Below are 16,601 nucleotides of genomic sequence, written 5' to 3' on the forward strand. Positions count from 1 at the left end.
ACTAGAGAATTTAAAACAATTTAAATAATTGTATTAATATTATGGTGTTACTATTCCAAGAAAAATTAAAAACGAAACCCTCAGGGAAAATATGGAGCTGTACAACGTGACCGGTCTGGAGTAGGCTACAGTACTAAGAGCCAAATAATCCTAACATTTCCACACCCTAATTGTAGTCTAACCATTACCCAAACAGAGATTCAGTGAAAATAAAAATCTCATTGTTTTATCAAGACCTGTCCCCATGCTTGTCTCAGAGCAACACGAAACGGTGCTGAAATAGTTGACCACATGCGGGTAGGCTGTTGCTTCAAATCCTATTGCTTCTATCTTCAATATGCTCTAATAATTGAACACACACAATTCTTAAAACTCTGAGAAGGGTAATAGAAGGTGATCTGCACTGCATATTAAACTGACATTCTTATTGCTATATTCCACGTGTTAGTGTGTACGTTTCGATCCTCTCTCTCGCACACGCACATGCACTTGCTGTCTTGACCTCTGAATGCTCGGCAATGGAAAGCCACCTGGCATTTATTCCTAAGGTGCTGACCGGTTGCACCCTCTATAAACACTGTTTATATTATTTGACCGTGCTAGTCATTATCTAGCCTTTATGGCCTCGTACTCTTATAATCTCCAACCGGTTCGGATTTAAGTATAGCTTTTGTATGACATGACGCCTTTAGTGAAATGTCTAATGCTTTAATATTTAATAATTTCTGCCCTCCGAATTCATATTCACTATATAAATAGGCCTTGATATTGGGGGTGTGCCATGCGGCCGTGCCTAACAGGCAAAGGGGGTGCGCCATGCGGTCGTGCCTAACAGGGAAAGGGGTGTGCCATGTGGCCGTGCCCAGGCGACATGGAAATGCAGGGATCTGAGCTCCGGTGGGAGCCGAAGCCACCTTCCCGGCCCAGAACCCCGTGCCAAGGGAAGGTAGAAGCGGAGAGTCATAGGTACTCCCGCCGTTTACCCGTGCTTCATTGGTCTGTTTCGCTTGATGGCCCTCCGATCTGCACTTGTTAGATGGCCCTCTGACCTGCAACCATTTTATATGGTTATATGTGTGTTCCCTACTCTTCCTGTCGTCCACCAAAATTAAGGCAGTTTATACACTTTTTAAAAACATTACAATACATTCACAGACTGTGTGCCCTCCACCACTACCACAAATATACAGTACAAAATCCATGTGTACGTGTGTGTATAGTGCGTATGCTATCGTGTGTGTATATGAGTGTGTCTGTGCCTGTGTTTGTGTTGCTTCACAGTCCCCGCTGTTCCATAAGGTGTTTTTTAATCTGTTTTAAAATCAAATTTTACTGCTTGCATGAGTTACTTGATGTAGAATAGAGTTCCATGTAGTCATGGCTCTATTTAGTACTTTGCGCCTTCCACAGTCTGCTCTGGACTTGGGGACTGTGAAGAGACCTCTTGTGGCATGTCTTGTGGGTATGCATGGGTGTCCGATGTGGGTATGCATGTGCACCAGTAGTTCGAACAGACAGCTCGGTGCATTCAACATGTCAATACCTCTTGTAAATACAAGCAGTGATGAAGTCAATCTCTCCTCCACTTTTTCAGGAGGTCGAAGGTTTGGTCCAGGCAAGGTGCCAGGGCTCCAGTAGGGCGCAAAGTTGGACTGGCCAAGTTGCACTTTGGTGAATGAGCCAAGTCAATCACTTAATCTGCTTGAAGTTTTGCTTGTAGACATGCACTACAGTGGAGCACATTGAGTGGCAGGTGGTGCGTTTAGCATTGAGGAGGCGAAAAGAGCAGAAGGGACAAGAATATAGTGTAAGGAAGACCCAACCCTCAGTCTTGGACCAAGGTTGTGCTGAACCCCCCCTTCATGGTAGGGTCATCCCTCAGTTGTTAACTGGGGTTGTGTCGGACTACCCAGCGCAGGGAAAGACCCTGGTAATGGACCAAGGTTGTGCTGGACTGGCTAGAGCAGGGAAAAGTAGAAGGGAGAGGGAGGTATGGTAGTTCTTCTCTTATGGTAGTTTTTCCAGGAGCCGGTGAATATCCGCAAAGTCTTTAGCCAGGTTGTCCTTTGGAGCTAGCTCTTTCATGGCCATCTTTAGCATGATCTTGCTCTGAGGTTGCCTTTATAACTGTGGGTTTATTTCCCCAGTTTGGTGCATCTTTTGATGGATTACCATGTCGGTTGAATTAGTGTTAAGACTCGCACAATGGTTTAAAAAGTTAAAGTTGGTTGCCTCCAAAATTATCCAGGGAGACGAAGGATACAGGTCATGGCTGCCAGAATGGCTCATCTGGAGGAGCCATAAACTGCCAGAGGTTGAGAGGGGCCGCAGGGAAGACAGGAGGTGCACTGTGGAGACGGGGCGCTGTGGAGGTGGCAGGTGCTCCGTAGAGGCATGTCAGGGAGGGGCGAGGTGGAGGCGCGGTGTGGACCCAGGAGATGCACCGTGGAGGTGTACCGTGGAGAACACATTTTAAACATTACTTTAAACATTAACATTAAACATTACTTTTTCACTCCGTGACAAGAGTCATTAAAGACTCAAAGCCACAAGTGGGTAGAACACATTTCAACATTGCTTGATAGGGGGAGGCAGTTGCAGAAACTATGGAATGGTTTAGTCGACTTCCTCAATGGTTGGTCCAGATGATCCACTGCCTCCAGAAGCAGGAGCAGTGAGGGAGGAGGAGGGAGGGGTGATAGTGGCCAAGAAGGTGAGAGGAACTGCGGGAGCGGCGACAAAGGAGGGGTGATAGTGGCTGAGAAGGCTAGGGAGGAGGGGGAGTGGAGGATTTTACAGAACTTTTGGAGAGCTTGAGGAGGAAATTGAATGGGACGAGAGTGAGGATGGATTAACTGTGGTGGCAGGTGCAGTGATGAATGCTGAGAAGTTGAGTGAAGAGGGAAGCAGTGTGGTAGGTTTGCGTCAAGTGCAAAAAGAGGGATACGTGCTCCAACAGTTCAGAGATGAAACCTGGCGAGAGTAAGGATGAAGTACCTGCGGTGAGGACTGCCGAGTTCGGGCCTCGCCCCGAGGATGATTCTGGCCCAGTGGGAGTGAGATTTGTAGAGAGAATGGATCTTTGCATTCTGGCTGATCCACATGTGGTGTAAGGTTGGGTGGAGAAGAGGTTGGGGAATTTTGAGTTGGTGAAAGTAACTCGGAGTGGACTCGTGATGATTTATTGTTTCCTCCGCCCAGAGGGAGCGGGCACTCCGGATTATGCAGTTAGGGACAAGTATTGTGACTTGCTTTGCTCTCCGGAGCAGGGTGCCGTTGAAAGGAGTGATAATGGAGGTGTTATTCAGTGTTGAGGAGGAGCAGTTCAAATGGAAGATTCCTGGTGTCTGTGACGGCTGCCATTTGGCTGCCGACATAGATCCGGTAAAGAGTGTGGGGAAACAGAGAAGACATTGTCTGTCATGCTGAGTCTTTGCCAGATAAAGGTCAATTTAGGTAGTGTCAGTTATTCTGTGGGGGCTTTTGTTCTGAAAATCCTACAGTGTTTTAGGTGTCAAGTTTATGGGCATGTTGCAGCAGTGTGTAAGAGGGAGATGCCTAGATGTGAGAAGTGTGCAGGAGGGCATGAGACAAAGGAATGTGTGGTATCGTTGGAGAAAGTTATGTGTGTTAGTTGCGGGGGTGCCCATGGGGCTGGAGATCGGAGGTGTCCAGTGAGAAAAAGGCAGATTGAGGTTGCTAGGGTGAGAGTAGTACAGAAAGTGTCGTATGTCGAAGCAGTGAAGAGAGTGGTAGAGGAAAGTAGGTACAGGGTGAGAGATCCTAAGAGGATTCCTGTGAGTAGGCAGAGACCGAGAGTGATGGGAAGAATATGTGCTTCAGTAAGGTGGGCTTTTTAGCATTTACAGTACCAGTCAAAAGTTTGCACACACCCACTCATTCCAGGGTTTTTCTTTGTCTGTACTATTTTCTACATTGTAGAATAATATAGTGAAGACATCAAAACTATGAAATAACACACATGGAATCATGTCGTAACCAAAAAAGTTTTAAACAAATCAAAATATATTTTATATTTGAGAGTCTTCAAAGTAGCCACCCTTTGCCATGGTGACAGCTTTGCACACTCTTGGCATTCTCTTAACCAGCTTCCTGAGGTAGTCATATGGAATGCATTTCAATTAACAGGTGTGCCTTTTTAGATGTTAAATAGTGGAATTTCTTTCCTTCTTAATGCATTTGAGCCAATCAGTTGTGTTGTGACAAGTTAGCGGTGGTATACAGAAGATAGCCCTATTTGGTAACAGACCAATTCAATATTATGGCAAGAACACCTCAAATAAGTAAAGAGGAATGAATGCCCATCATTATTTTAAGACATGGTCAGTCAATCCGGATATTTTCAAGAACTTTGAAAGTTTCTTCAAGTGCAGTCGTAAGAACAATCAATCGCTATGATGAAACTGGCTCTCATGAGGACCACCACAGGAAAGGAAAACCCAGAATTACCTATGCTGCAGGGGATAAGTTCATTAGAGTTACCAGCCTCAGAAAGTGCTCAAGTTCAAGTAACAGACACATCTCAACATCAATCAATCAAATTCAGTCAAATTTATTCATAATGCCCTACTGACATCAGCTGATGTCACAAAGTGCTGTACAGAAAGCCAGCCTAAAACCCCAAACAGCAAGCAATGCAGGTGTAGAAGCACGGTGGCTAGGAAAAACTCCCTGGAAAGGCCGGAACCTAGGAAGAAACCTAGAGAGGAACCAGCCTATGAGGGGTGGCCAGTCCTCTTCTGGCTGTGCCGGGTGGAGATTATAACAGAACATGGCCAAGATGTTCAAATGTTCATAGATGACCAGCAGGGTCAAACAATAATAATCACAGTGGTTGTAGAGGGTGCAACAGGTCAGCACCTCAGGAGTCAGTTGGCTTTTCATAGCCGAGCATTCAGAGTATCTCTACCGCACCTGCTGTCTCTAGAAAGTTGAAAACAGCAGGTCCGGGACAAGGTAGTATGTCCGGTGAACAGGTCAGGGCTCCATAGCCGCAGGCAGAGCAGTTGAAACCGGAGCAGCAGCACGACCAGGTGGACTGGGGGCAGCAAGGAGTCATCAGGCCAGGTAGTCCTGAGGCATGGTCCTAGGACTCAGGTCCTCCTCCAAGAGAGAGTGAAGAGAGAACTAGAGAAAGAGAGAATTAGAGAGCATACTTAAATTCACACAGGACACCGGATAAGACAGGAGAAATACTCCAGATATAACAGACTGACCCTAGCCCACCAACACATAAACTACTGCAGCATAAATACTGGAGGCTGAGACAGGAGGGGTCAGGAGACACTGTGGCCCCATCCAATGATACCCCCGGACAAAGCCAAACAGGAAGGATAAAACCCCACCCACTTTGCCAAAGCACAGCCCCCGCACCACTAGAGGGATATCTTCAACCACCAACTTACAATCCTGAGACAAGGCCGAGTATAGCCCACAAAGATCTCCACCACAGCACAAACCAAGGGCGGGCGCCAACCCAGACAGGAAGATCACGTCAGTAACTCAACCCACTCAAGTGACGCACCCCTCCTAGGGACGGCATGAAAGAGCACCAGTGATGGTCAAATTGCTTCAAAGAAATCACTACAACAATAAGAAGAAGAGACTTGGTTGTGCCAAGAAACACGAGCAATTTACATTAGACCGGTGGAAATCTGTCCTTTGGTCTGATGAGTCCAAATATGAGATGTTTGGTTCCAACCGCTGTGTCTTTGTGAGACGCAGAGTAGATGAATGGAGGATCTCTGCATGTGTGGATCCCACTGTGAAGTATAGAGGAGGAGTTGTGATGGTGTGGGGGTGCTGTTGACACTGTCTGTGATTTATTTAGAATTCAAATTCAATGCACATTTAACCAGCATCGCTACCACAGCATTCTGCAGCGACGCGCCATCCCATCTGGTTTGCGTTTAGTGAGACTATCATTTTGTTTTTCAACAGGACACTACATGACTCCGTATGTGTTATTTCACAGTTTTGATGTCTTCACTATTATTCTACAATGTACAGTTGTGGCCAAAAGTTTTGATAATGATGCAAATATACATTTTCACAAGTCTGCTACCTCAGTTTGTATGATGGCAATTTGCATATACTCCAGAATGTTATGAAGAGTGATCAGATGAATTTCAATTAATTGCAAAGTCCCTCTGCCATGCAAATGAACTGAATCCCCCAAAAACATTTCCACTGCATTTCAGCCCTGCCACAAAAGGACAAGCTGACATCATGTCAGTGATTCTCTCATTAACACAGGTGTGAGTGTTGACGAGGACAAGGCTGGAGATCACTCTGTCATGCTGATTGAGTTTGAATAACAGACTGGAAGCTTCAAAAAGGAGGGTGGTGCTTGGAATCATTGTTCTTCCTCTGTCAATCATGGTAACCCGCAAGGAAACACGTGCCGTCATTATTGCTTTGCACAAAAAGGGCTTCACAGGCAAGGATATTGCTGCCAGTAAGATTGCACCTAAATCAACCATTTATCGGATCATCAAGAACTTCAAGGAGAGCGGTTCAATTGTTGTGAAGAATGCTTCAGGGCGCCCAAGAAAGTCTAGCAAGCGCCAGGACCGTCTCCTAAAGTTGATTCAGCTGCGGGATCGGAGCACCACCAGTACAGAGCTTGCTCAGGAATGGCAGCAGGCAGGTGTGAGTGCATCTGCACGCACAGTGAGGCAAATACTTTTGGAGGATGTCCTGGTGTCAAGAAGGGCAGCAAAGAAGCCACTTCTCTCCAGGAAAAACATCAGGGACAGACTGATATTCTGCAAAGGGTACATGGATTGGACTGCTGAGGACTGGGGTAAAGTCATTTTCTCTGATGAACCCCCTTTCCAATTATTTGGGGCATCCGGATAAAAGCTTGTCTGGAGAAGACAAAGTGAGCGCTACAATCAGTCCTGTGCATGCCATCAGTAAAGCATCCTGAGAGCATTCATGTGTGGGGTTGCTTCTCAGCCAAGGGAGTGGGCTCACTCACAATGTTGCCTCATAACACAGCCATGAATAAAGAATTGGACAAACACATCCTCCGAGGGCAACTTCTCCCAACCATCCAGGAACAGTTTGGTGACGAACAATGCCGTTTCCAGCATGATGGAGCACCTTGCCATAAGGCGAAAGTGATAACTAAGTGGCTCGGGGAACAAACCATTGATATTTTGGGTCCATGGCCAGGAAACTCCCCAGACCTTAATCCCTTTGAGAACTTGTGGTCAATCCACAAGAGGTGGATGGACAAACAAAAACCCCCAAATTCTGACAAACTCCAAGCATTGATTATGCAAGAATGGTCTGCCATCAGTTAGAATGTGGCCCAGAAGTTTAATTGACAGCATGCCAAGGTGGATTGCAGAGGTCTTAAAAAAGAAGGGTCAACACTGCAAATATTGACTCTTTGCATCAACTTCATGTAATTGTCAATAAAAGCCTTTGACACTTACGAAATGCTTGCAATTATACTTCAGTAGTCCATAGTAACATCTGACAAAAATATCTAAAGACACAGAAGCAGCAAACTTTGTGAAAATTAATATTTGTGTCATTCTCAAAACTTTTGGCCACGACTGTAGAAAATATAAAAAATAAAGAAAAACCCTTGATTTAGTTGGTGTGTCCAAACTTTTGACTGGTACTGTACAGCCATGGTTGTCAATTGTACTGCAGAAATGGATCGAAAGTCATAGAAAATAAAGGTTTTGGTGGCAGCTGCAGAGAAGTACTTGGAATTGCGAGGATTTACGGCAAAACAGCTTTACAGCAAAACAGTGTTAGTCTGGAGTAGAACTAGATAGGGTTAAATAGTGGAATGGGGTGGTGTTTTTTGTGAAGGCTAATAGTTGGCAGGGCAATGTTCCTTTTCCTTTTTCCAAATGTTGTATTACCATATCAAATAATTGAATGTAGGTAGGCCGTGAATGGCACATCAGTACAGTAGGTAGCGTTGTATGCATCTAAAAGTTGGATGCCAAAGAAGAAGGAGTTCCTGCTCTGGCTGCATTCCAATACTGAAGACAAACCCAAATATGGAAGTTCCTGCTGTGGATTAGATGTGTTGTCTGAAGCCAAAACTCTCTCCCCGAAACTGCCTACACCTTATAATCATCTTCCTCTTTCTCCTCTTTCTCTTTCTCCTCCTACTTTTCCTCCTCCCTCTCTTGTCAGGGTGACATCTACATTCTGTCTCCACTGGACAGAGAGACTAAAGACCACTACACCCTGACGGCCATAGCTAGGGACAACCCTGGGGGCAGCCCCAACAACCGACGGGAGAAATCTGTTCAGGTGGGATTCATAATGTAGCAGGACATAAGTAAACATAGTTGAATACACTGCCTGTAATCACTCTGGATAAGACTAAAATGTGAATGAAAATGTATGTTCAAAATACTCTGCGGCCAGTTTATTAGGGACAGCACCCCGTTCACAAAAATAGTTCACTCCCACAGACAGAGAGTCAAGTGGCCGTGGCTTTTCATATAAAGCAGGCAGACAGGCATCGGGGCATTCTGTTACTGATCGATTGAACATTAGAATGGTCAAAACGAGTGACCTAAGTGACTTTGAGCAGAGTATGATTGTCGGTGCCGGGCGCACCGGTTCCAGTACCTCAGAAACGTCCAGCCTCCTGTGCTTTTCCCACAAGACAGAGTCTAGGGTTTACCGAGAATGGTGCAACAAACAAAAAAACGTCCAGTCAGTGGGCGTCCTGTGGGTGAAAACAACTCGTTGATGAGAGAGGTTGATGGAGAATGGCAATAATCACGTAAGCTAATAGGCGGGCCACAAACAGGCAAATAATGTCGCAGTACAACAATGGTGTGCAGAACGATATCTCGTAATGCACAACTTGTCGGTCCTTGTCACGGATGGGCTATTGCAGCAGACGACCACACTGGGTTCCACTCCTATCAGCTAAAACCAGAACGTGGATCCAGTGGGCACATGATCAACAACACTGGAATTGAGGAGTGGAAAAGCATTGCCTGGTCTGACGAATCCTGGTTCCTGTTGCGTCATGCTGATGGCAGATTCAGGTTTTGGCGTAAGCAACATGAGACCATGGCCCCATCCTGTCTGGTGTCAACGGTACAGGATGGTGGCAGTGGTGGAATGGTGTGGGGAATGTTTTCCTGGCACATGTTAAGTCCCTTGATACCAATTGAGCAACGTTTGAATAGCACACCTTGTATAATCCATGCCCCGAAGAATTCAGAGTGTTTTGGAGGCAAAGGGGGATCCGACCCAGTACTAGATGGGTGTACTTAATAAACTGGCTACTTTGTGTATAACTTTGCATTGGTAATAAGTGTATTATGATCCCTATGAGGATTGAAACCATAACATTGGTATTGCTAGCGCCACACTCTTACCAACTGAGCCACACAGGGCCACATCATATTTTCCTGTCCCTGGTCTGTCTCTCTCAGGTCTTGGTGACCGTTCTGGATGTGAATGACTTCCGTCCACGGTTCTCCGACCAGGTCTTTGAGACCAGTGTATTTGAGAACGAGCCCAGTGGGACATCTGTGATCACGCTGACTGCCAATGACCTGGATGAGGGGGAGAACGGTCTGCTGTACTACAGCCTCCAGGGCCCAGGGGCAGGTAGGAGCCACACAAACACACACACACACATTGTCATAGGTACTGTAAGAGGCTTTTGTTCCAGCCCAGTTTCTACACATCTGATTTAACTTATTATGGTCTTCATTAGCAATTGATTAGTTGAATCAGGTGTGATAGTGCTGGGCTAAAACAAAAGCCTGTATCTCTCTCTCTTTCTCTCTCTCTCCCTCTCTATGGTATATCAGATGCCTTCTCTCTGGACGCTGACACAGGCCTGGTGCGTTCTCTCCGTCTGCTGCAGTCCTTTGAGCGCTTTAACCTGACGGTGGTGGCTACAGACCAGGGCAAACCACCCCTCTGGGGTACCGCCACCTTACACATCATCATTATAGATGTCAACGACAACAGGCCCATGTTCGTCAGGCCCACCAACGGCACCATCATGCACATCATGGAGGTGTGTGTATATGTTTGCTTGTGCATGTTGGTGGCACTAGAGTATGGTGTTAGAAGTCCCTAGCACTATAGTAAAAATGTATAAACAGATTATTTTATTTTTTTGCATGTATGAAGCTGTTGCTCAACTACACAATGCTACTGTAAAAATCTCTGCAGTTGTAGTTATAGTGCATACAAACAGGATATCTCAAATCTCAATGATGTCTGCCCCCCCCCCCTCCTTGTAGGAGCAGGCCCCAGGCCTGCTGGTGTACGAGGTGTTTGCGACAGATGGGGATGAGGGGGTGAATGGAGAGGTGCGCTATGCCTTCCTCCAGACAGGTGCTAGGAACAGAGATTGGGAGAACTTCCACATTGACGCTATTACAGGAGTCATCACCACCGCCGTCAAACTGGACCGAGAGAAGCAGGCCCTGCACAGCGTGAGTGGACTGACAAGACACGACCTAGGGCCCAATTCTAACCATACACATGCACTTGTAGCTGGTGACAACCTGCATCATACCTTGAGGTCAATGGAAGAAATGCAAAGTTTGAGTGTAGGCCTGGCAGATTTCTGGTTAGGATTCAGCCCAGACAGGAATGAACAAGCTGATATGCAACTTATAAACCTACACAGTAATGGAGTGTGTGCATTATGTTTGTTTGTGTGTGTGTGTGTGTGTGTGTGTGTGTGTGTGTGTGTGTGTGTGTGTGTGTGTGTGTGTGTGTGTGTGTGTGTGTGTGTGTGTGTGTGTGTGTGTGTGTATTGTTTATGTCTAACTAACGGACTGTGTCCTGTCCCTCAGCTGATTGTTGTGGCCTATGACCTAGGTCAGCCCGTGCCTTATGAGACAACCCAGCCCCTACAGGTGGCGCTGTTGGACATCGATGACAACGAGCCTGTCTTCTTCAAGCCCCCGGTGAGTGGAGGAGAGTTAGAGAGCTTGGCCGTGTCTCATTCGAGGAAGATGTTCCCTCCACTCTGCCCTAATTCACACTCATCTTCCTGCAATGAAACATAGCCCTGGACTCCTCAGCTATAAATCAAACTCTGGGTTTATACCTTACCACTAAGTGATACTTGAAACGGCAGTATATTCTTTCTGTACCGAGCATGTTTGTGTGATCAAACCACCTTTTCAAATCTGTAGATATATCTCCCTTCATATTTGTTTTTTATTTGGTATTTTGTGAACTGTGTTTGTGTATTAGTCAATAACCTCATATACACCTGGCACTAGCCTGCGTCCTTTGTCCTGATCTTGTCCACATTTTCAGAAATATGTCATATTTGTCCACTGTGTCTGCATTGTGACCAGATTTTACGGGATTATGGCGATTTACAGTGCCTTCAGAATATATTCACACCCCTTTACTTTTTCCACATTTTGTTGTGTTACAACCTGAATTTAAAATGGATGTAATTGAGATTTGTTTTCACTGGCCTACACACAATACCAAAAATGTCAAAGTGGAATGAAGTTTTTTGACATTTTTACAAATTAATAAAAAATGAAAAGCTAAGTAAAAATGTGCTTAACAAGATACATATGTTGCATGGACTTACTCTGTGGCAAATAATAATGTTTAACCTGATTTTTGAATGACTACCTCATCTCTCTACCCCGAGCAGTGAATTTCAAAAACAGATTCAACCACAAAGACCAGGGAGGCACCTATTGGTACTGTAGATGGGTAAAAAAAATAAAAAATAAACTGACATGGAATATCCCTTTGAATATGGTGAAGTTATTCATTACAGTTTGGATGGTGTATCAATTCACCCAGTCACTACAAAGATACAGGCGTCCTTCCTAACTCAGTTGCCGGAGAGGAAGGAAACCGCTCAGGGATTTCACCATGAGGCCAATGGTGACTTTAAAACAGTTTCAGCGTTTAATGGTTGTGATAGGAGAAAACAAACTACAATGTTGTTGTGGAGTAACAACATTGTAGTTACTCCATAATACTAACCTAATTGACAGAGTGAAAAGAAGGAAGCCTATACAGAATAAACATATTCCAAATATACACAGTAAACAGATTCCAAAACATGCATCCTGTTTGCAACAAGTCACTAAAGTAATAGAATATATGGAGAGTGGTACTCCATAATGTGTTGTATTGGATTTGCCCCAAACATAACACTTTGTATGGAAAGTTCTTAGACACTTACCCAGAAAGACCCAAATCTGTAATTGCAGCAAAGGTGCTTCTACAAAGTATTGACCGATGGTTGTGAATACTTATGTAAATTAGATATTTATATCTATTTAATCCATTTTGAATTCAGGCTGTAACACAATCACTGTGGAAAAAGTCAAGGTGGTATGAATACTTTCCAGATCCATCTACACTTGAAAGATATCATGACACAATGTGTGCCTGACTACCTCCGGAGGTGGTCAGGAAGATCTGGTCACAATCAGATCACAATGCGTCTTTTACTCGTCTACACCTGTCTGAAAATGTGAGCACAATCTGAATGTGGACAAGATCGGGACAAAGGATGCATGTTAGAACCAGGTATAAACGGGGCTAATGTGTTGCTTTCATATGTGTGACGATTTTGTCTTACGTCTGGCTCATGTATCTGTGTGCGTGTGCGTGTGTGTGTGCATGCATGCCTGTCTGTCTGGTTCGCTCTCAGCGAGGCAGCCTACCGTACCAGACTCTGTCTGTGGCAGAGCACTCTACTCCAGGGACAGTAGTGGGTAATGTGAAAGGAGCTGTGGACGCAGACGAAGGCTCAAACGCTGTAGTCTACTACTTCATAGCAGGTCTGTGGAGAGGACAACACAACACTACAGACACACACACAAACAGGCACAGAAGCACATGCACACACACACACACACACGGATTCATCCATACCGGACAATGTAGAAATATCAGTCCATTATTACTAATACTGAATAATGAAATACCTTTTTGGCCTCTGCCTGTTGCTGTCCCTTCTCTGAATGGATCTAACACTGATTTCCACCCCTGCCCTTTAGGGGGAGATACTGAGGGGAACTTTGGCCTGAGCCCAGGGGGCATACTGAAGGTGAAGAAGGATCTGGATCGTGAGGACATCTCAGTATACTCCATCATCGTCAAGGCCTCCAGCCACAGGAATTGGGTCCCTCCCAGGGATCGGAGGTCAGCCCGGGGCAGTGTGCTTGACCCCAGCCATGACGCCACCCTGCAGGAGATCAGAATCTACCTAGAGGACATCAACGACCAGCCACCGCGCTTCACCAAGCTGGAGTACACTGCAGGTACTGTACATAAAACTGGGGTGGTGGTTTGTGTTTCTATGTGCATGTGTGTGAATTGATAATATTGTGCTGCTCTCACTAACCAGTTCTCTCTCTCTCTCTCTCTCTCTCTCTCTCTCTCTCTCTCTCTCTCTCTCTCTCTCTCTTTCTCTCTCCCTCTCCCTCTCCCTCTCCCTCTCCCTCTCCCTCTCTCTCTCTCTCTCTCTCTCTCTCTCTCTCTCTCTCTCTCTCTCTCTCTCTCTCTCTCATCCTCTCTCTCTCTCTCATCCTCTCTCTTTGTGTCCCCCCCTTCCCCTCTCTCTCTCTCCTTTTAGGTGTGGCAGCTGATGCCAAGGTGGGCTCAGATCTGATCCGGGTACAGGCCATAGACAACGACATAGGGAACAACAGCCTGGTGCTGTACCATGTCCTGTCCATTCGCTACATTAAACTCCAGTCCAATGACTCTGAGGACATAGGAAATGTCTTCATCATAGGTCAGTCACTGCCTACTGCCTAGCATGACTATTATCTGTGTTTGTGTAGTATCCCTTGTTAACTTCTCTAGGGTATGTGGGGCGGTAGCGTCCCACCTCGTCAACAACCAGTGAAACTGCAGGGCGCCAAATTCAAAACAACAGAAATCCCATAATTTAAATTCCTCAAACATACAAGTATTTTACACCATTTTAAAGATACACTTGTTGTAAATCCAGCCGAAGTGTCCGATTTCCAAAAGGTTTTACGACGAAAGCACACCAAACGATTATGTTAGGTATGAGCCAAGTCACAGAAAAAGACAGCCATTTTCCAGCCAAAGAGAGGAGTAACAAAAAGCAGAAATAGAGATAAAATTAATCACTAACCTTTGAGGATTTTCATCAGATGACACTCATAGGACATGTTACACAATAGATGTATGTTTTGTTCGGTAAAGTTTTTAATTTCTTTCCAAAAATCTGAGTTTAGGCGGGTCGCTACTGTCTCACTTGGCAAAAAGCCTGAGAAAATGCAGAGCGCCAAATTCAAATTAATTACTATGAAAATTACTATAAAAATCTAACTTTCATTAAATCACACATGAAAGATACCAAATTGAAGCTACACTGGTTGTAAATCCAGCCAACATGTCAGAATTCAAATAGGCTTTTCGGCGAAAGCAAACGATGCTATTATCTGAGGATAGCACAATAGTAAACAAAGACAGAGAAGCATATTTCAACCCTGCAGGCGCGACACAAAACACAGAAATAAAAATATAATTCATGCCTTACCTTTGACGAGCTTCTGTTGTTGGCACTCCAATATGTCCCATAAACAAATGGTCCTTTTGTTCGATTAATTCCGTCGATATATATACAAAATGTTCATTTATTTGGCACGTTTGATCCAGAAAAACACAATTTCCAACTTGCTCAAACGTGACTACAAAATATCTCAACGGTTACCTGTAAACTTTGCCAAAAAATGTCAAACTACTTTTGTAATACAACTTTAGGTATTTTTTAACGTTAATAATCGATAAAATTGAAGCCGGGATGATCTGTGTTCAATACAGGATTAAAACCAACTGTAGCTAGCTTTCTGGGCATGCGCTTCTAACAAACAGGACACTTCGAGTGACTCTCCTTCAAGATAGCCGTACTTCTTCATTACACAAAGGAATAACCTAAACCAATTTCTAAAGACTGTTGACATCCAGTGGAATCGGTAGGAACTGCAAGCAGGTCCCTTAGAAATCTGTTTTCCCAATGAAAACCCATTGAAAAGAGAGTGACCTCAAAAAAAAAATCTGAATGGTTTGTCCTCGGGGTTTCGCCTGCTAAATACGTTCTGTTATACTCACAGACATGATTCAAACAGTTTTTGAAACTTAAGAGTGTTTTCTATCCAAATCGACTAATAATGTGCATATCTTATCTTCTGGGGGTGAGTAGCTGGCAGTTTAATTTGGGCATGCTTTTCATCCAAAATTCCGAATGCTGCCCCCTACCCTAGAGAAGTTAATCCTTGATAACCAATGTTGGGATCAATTCCATTTCAATTCAAAATGAAGGCAATTCATTGAAATGAAATAGAATTGCCCCCTCCTATACTCATTGATAACTAAGGTTGGGATCAATTCCATTTCAATTAAGGTGAAAATATTGACAGAAATTAAATTGGCCCTAACCGTGTTGATAAATCTTTCTCCCTTCAAAGTCTCCTTACCATTCCTTTATAACAATGGTTGGGATCAATTTAATTTAAACTCAGATAATACATTTACTACTGTAAATTGACTGAATTGAAAAGGAATGAGCCTCAACCCCATTGATAACCGTGAATCACAATGGAATTGGCCCTGAACCTTAGGAGAGACAGATGGGATCATCCGTACCTTTGACCTGTTCACGGCCTACGACCCGGGCTACTTCATGGTGGAGGTATTGGCACGGGACCTGGCGGGCCACAGTGACATCGCCATGGTAGACATCTACATCCTGCGGGACGACCAGCGGGTAAAGATCATCATCAACGAGATACCCGAGCGGGTTCAACAGTTCCAGGAGGAGTTTATCAACCTGCTATCCAACATCACCAGAGCCATAGTCAACACGGACGATGTGCAGGTAGGTGGGGTTGGGGGATGTGAAAGATGTGTGTGTCTCTGTGCAGGTGGGTGTGTGTGCATGTATGCATGCTAGTGTATAAAATGACGTATGAAATGTGTGTGTCCCACTATCCCCCTTTGTCATCTCCTCCTCTGTTTCTGCTCAGTTCCACGTGGACAAGAAAGGCAGAGTGAATTTTGCCCAGACAGACGTGCTCATACATGTGGTCAACAAGCAGACCAACCGCATCCTGGACGTGGACAAGTCAGTTGCTGCCTGGCAGTATCATTTATTATCATGTTATTACCTATAGAAATGTAATTACTAGAACGGACATTCCCCATATTTAGTGTAGCCATGAATTTTCCGGTCAAACTGCAGTGGTCTGAGGGGGATTTGTCCCTTCTAGTAATTATATTTCTATGTCATTACATTGTTACTACACTAAAAGCATGCTGAATAAGTCTACTCCTCTCTATGCTAAGCCCATTGTCTCTCCTTCCCTGGTCTTGTGATTGACAGGGTGATTCAGATGATTGATGAGAACAAGGACCAGCTGAGGAACCTGTTCAGGAATTACAACATCATGGACGTCCAGCCTGCCATCAGCAGGAGAGCACCTGATGACCTCACAACGCTACAGATGGCCATCATTATCCTAGCTGTGTTGCTCTTCTTGGCAGCCATGTTGTTCATCTTCACGAACTGGTACTATCGCACAGTGTAAGATCTG

At 44.8% G+C, this 16,601-nt stretch overlaps 1 protein-coding gene across 2 annotated transcripts in view; it reads left to right on the plus strand.

Annotated features, from left to right (window-relative positions):
• Positions 1 to 16,601, plus strand: part of LOC129835970 (cadherin-23-like) — a 717,892-nt gene that overhangs the window by 696,528 nt on the left and 4,763 nt on the right. For both annotated transcript variants that reach the window (XM_055901677.1, XM_055901676.1), the window contains 11 exons: positions 8,188 to 8,307; positions 9,453 to 9,630; positions 9,837 to 10,048; positions 10,278 to 10,472; positions 10,839 to 10,952; positions 12,683 to 12,812; positions 13,032 to 13,295; positions 13,610 to 13,771; positions 15,630 to 15,886; positions 16,035 to 16,132; positions 16,391 to 16,591. In XM_055901677.1, coding sequence (XP_055757652.1) covers positions 8,188 to 8,307; positions 9,453 to 9,630; positions 9,837 to 10,048; positions 10,278 to 10,472; positions 10,839 to 10,952; positions 12,683 to 12,812; positions 13,032 to 13,295; positions 13,610 to 13,771; positions 15,630 to 15,886; positions 16,035 to 16,132; positions 16,391 to 16,591 — 1,931 coding nt within the window. The remainder of the gene's footprint in view (positions 1 to 8,187; positions 8,308 to 9,452; positions 9,631 to 9,836; positions 10,049 to 10,277; positions 10,473 to 10,838; positions 10,953 to 12,682; positions 12,813 to 13,031; positions 13,296 to 13,609; positions 13,772 to 15,629; positions 15,887 to 16,034; positions 16,133 to 16,390; positions 16,592 to 16,601) is intronic.

This window comes from Salvelinus fontinalis, chromosome 37, assembly GCF_029448725.1.
Source record: "Salvelinus fontinalis isolate EN_2023a chromosome 37, ASM2944872v1, whole genome shotgun sequence".
Classification (NCBI taxonomy): domain Eukaryota; kingdom Metazoa; phylum Chordata; class Actinopteri; order Salmoniformes; family Salmonidae; genus Salvelinus; species Salvelinus fontinalis.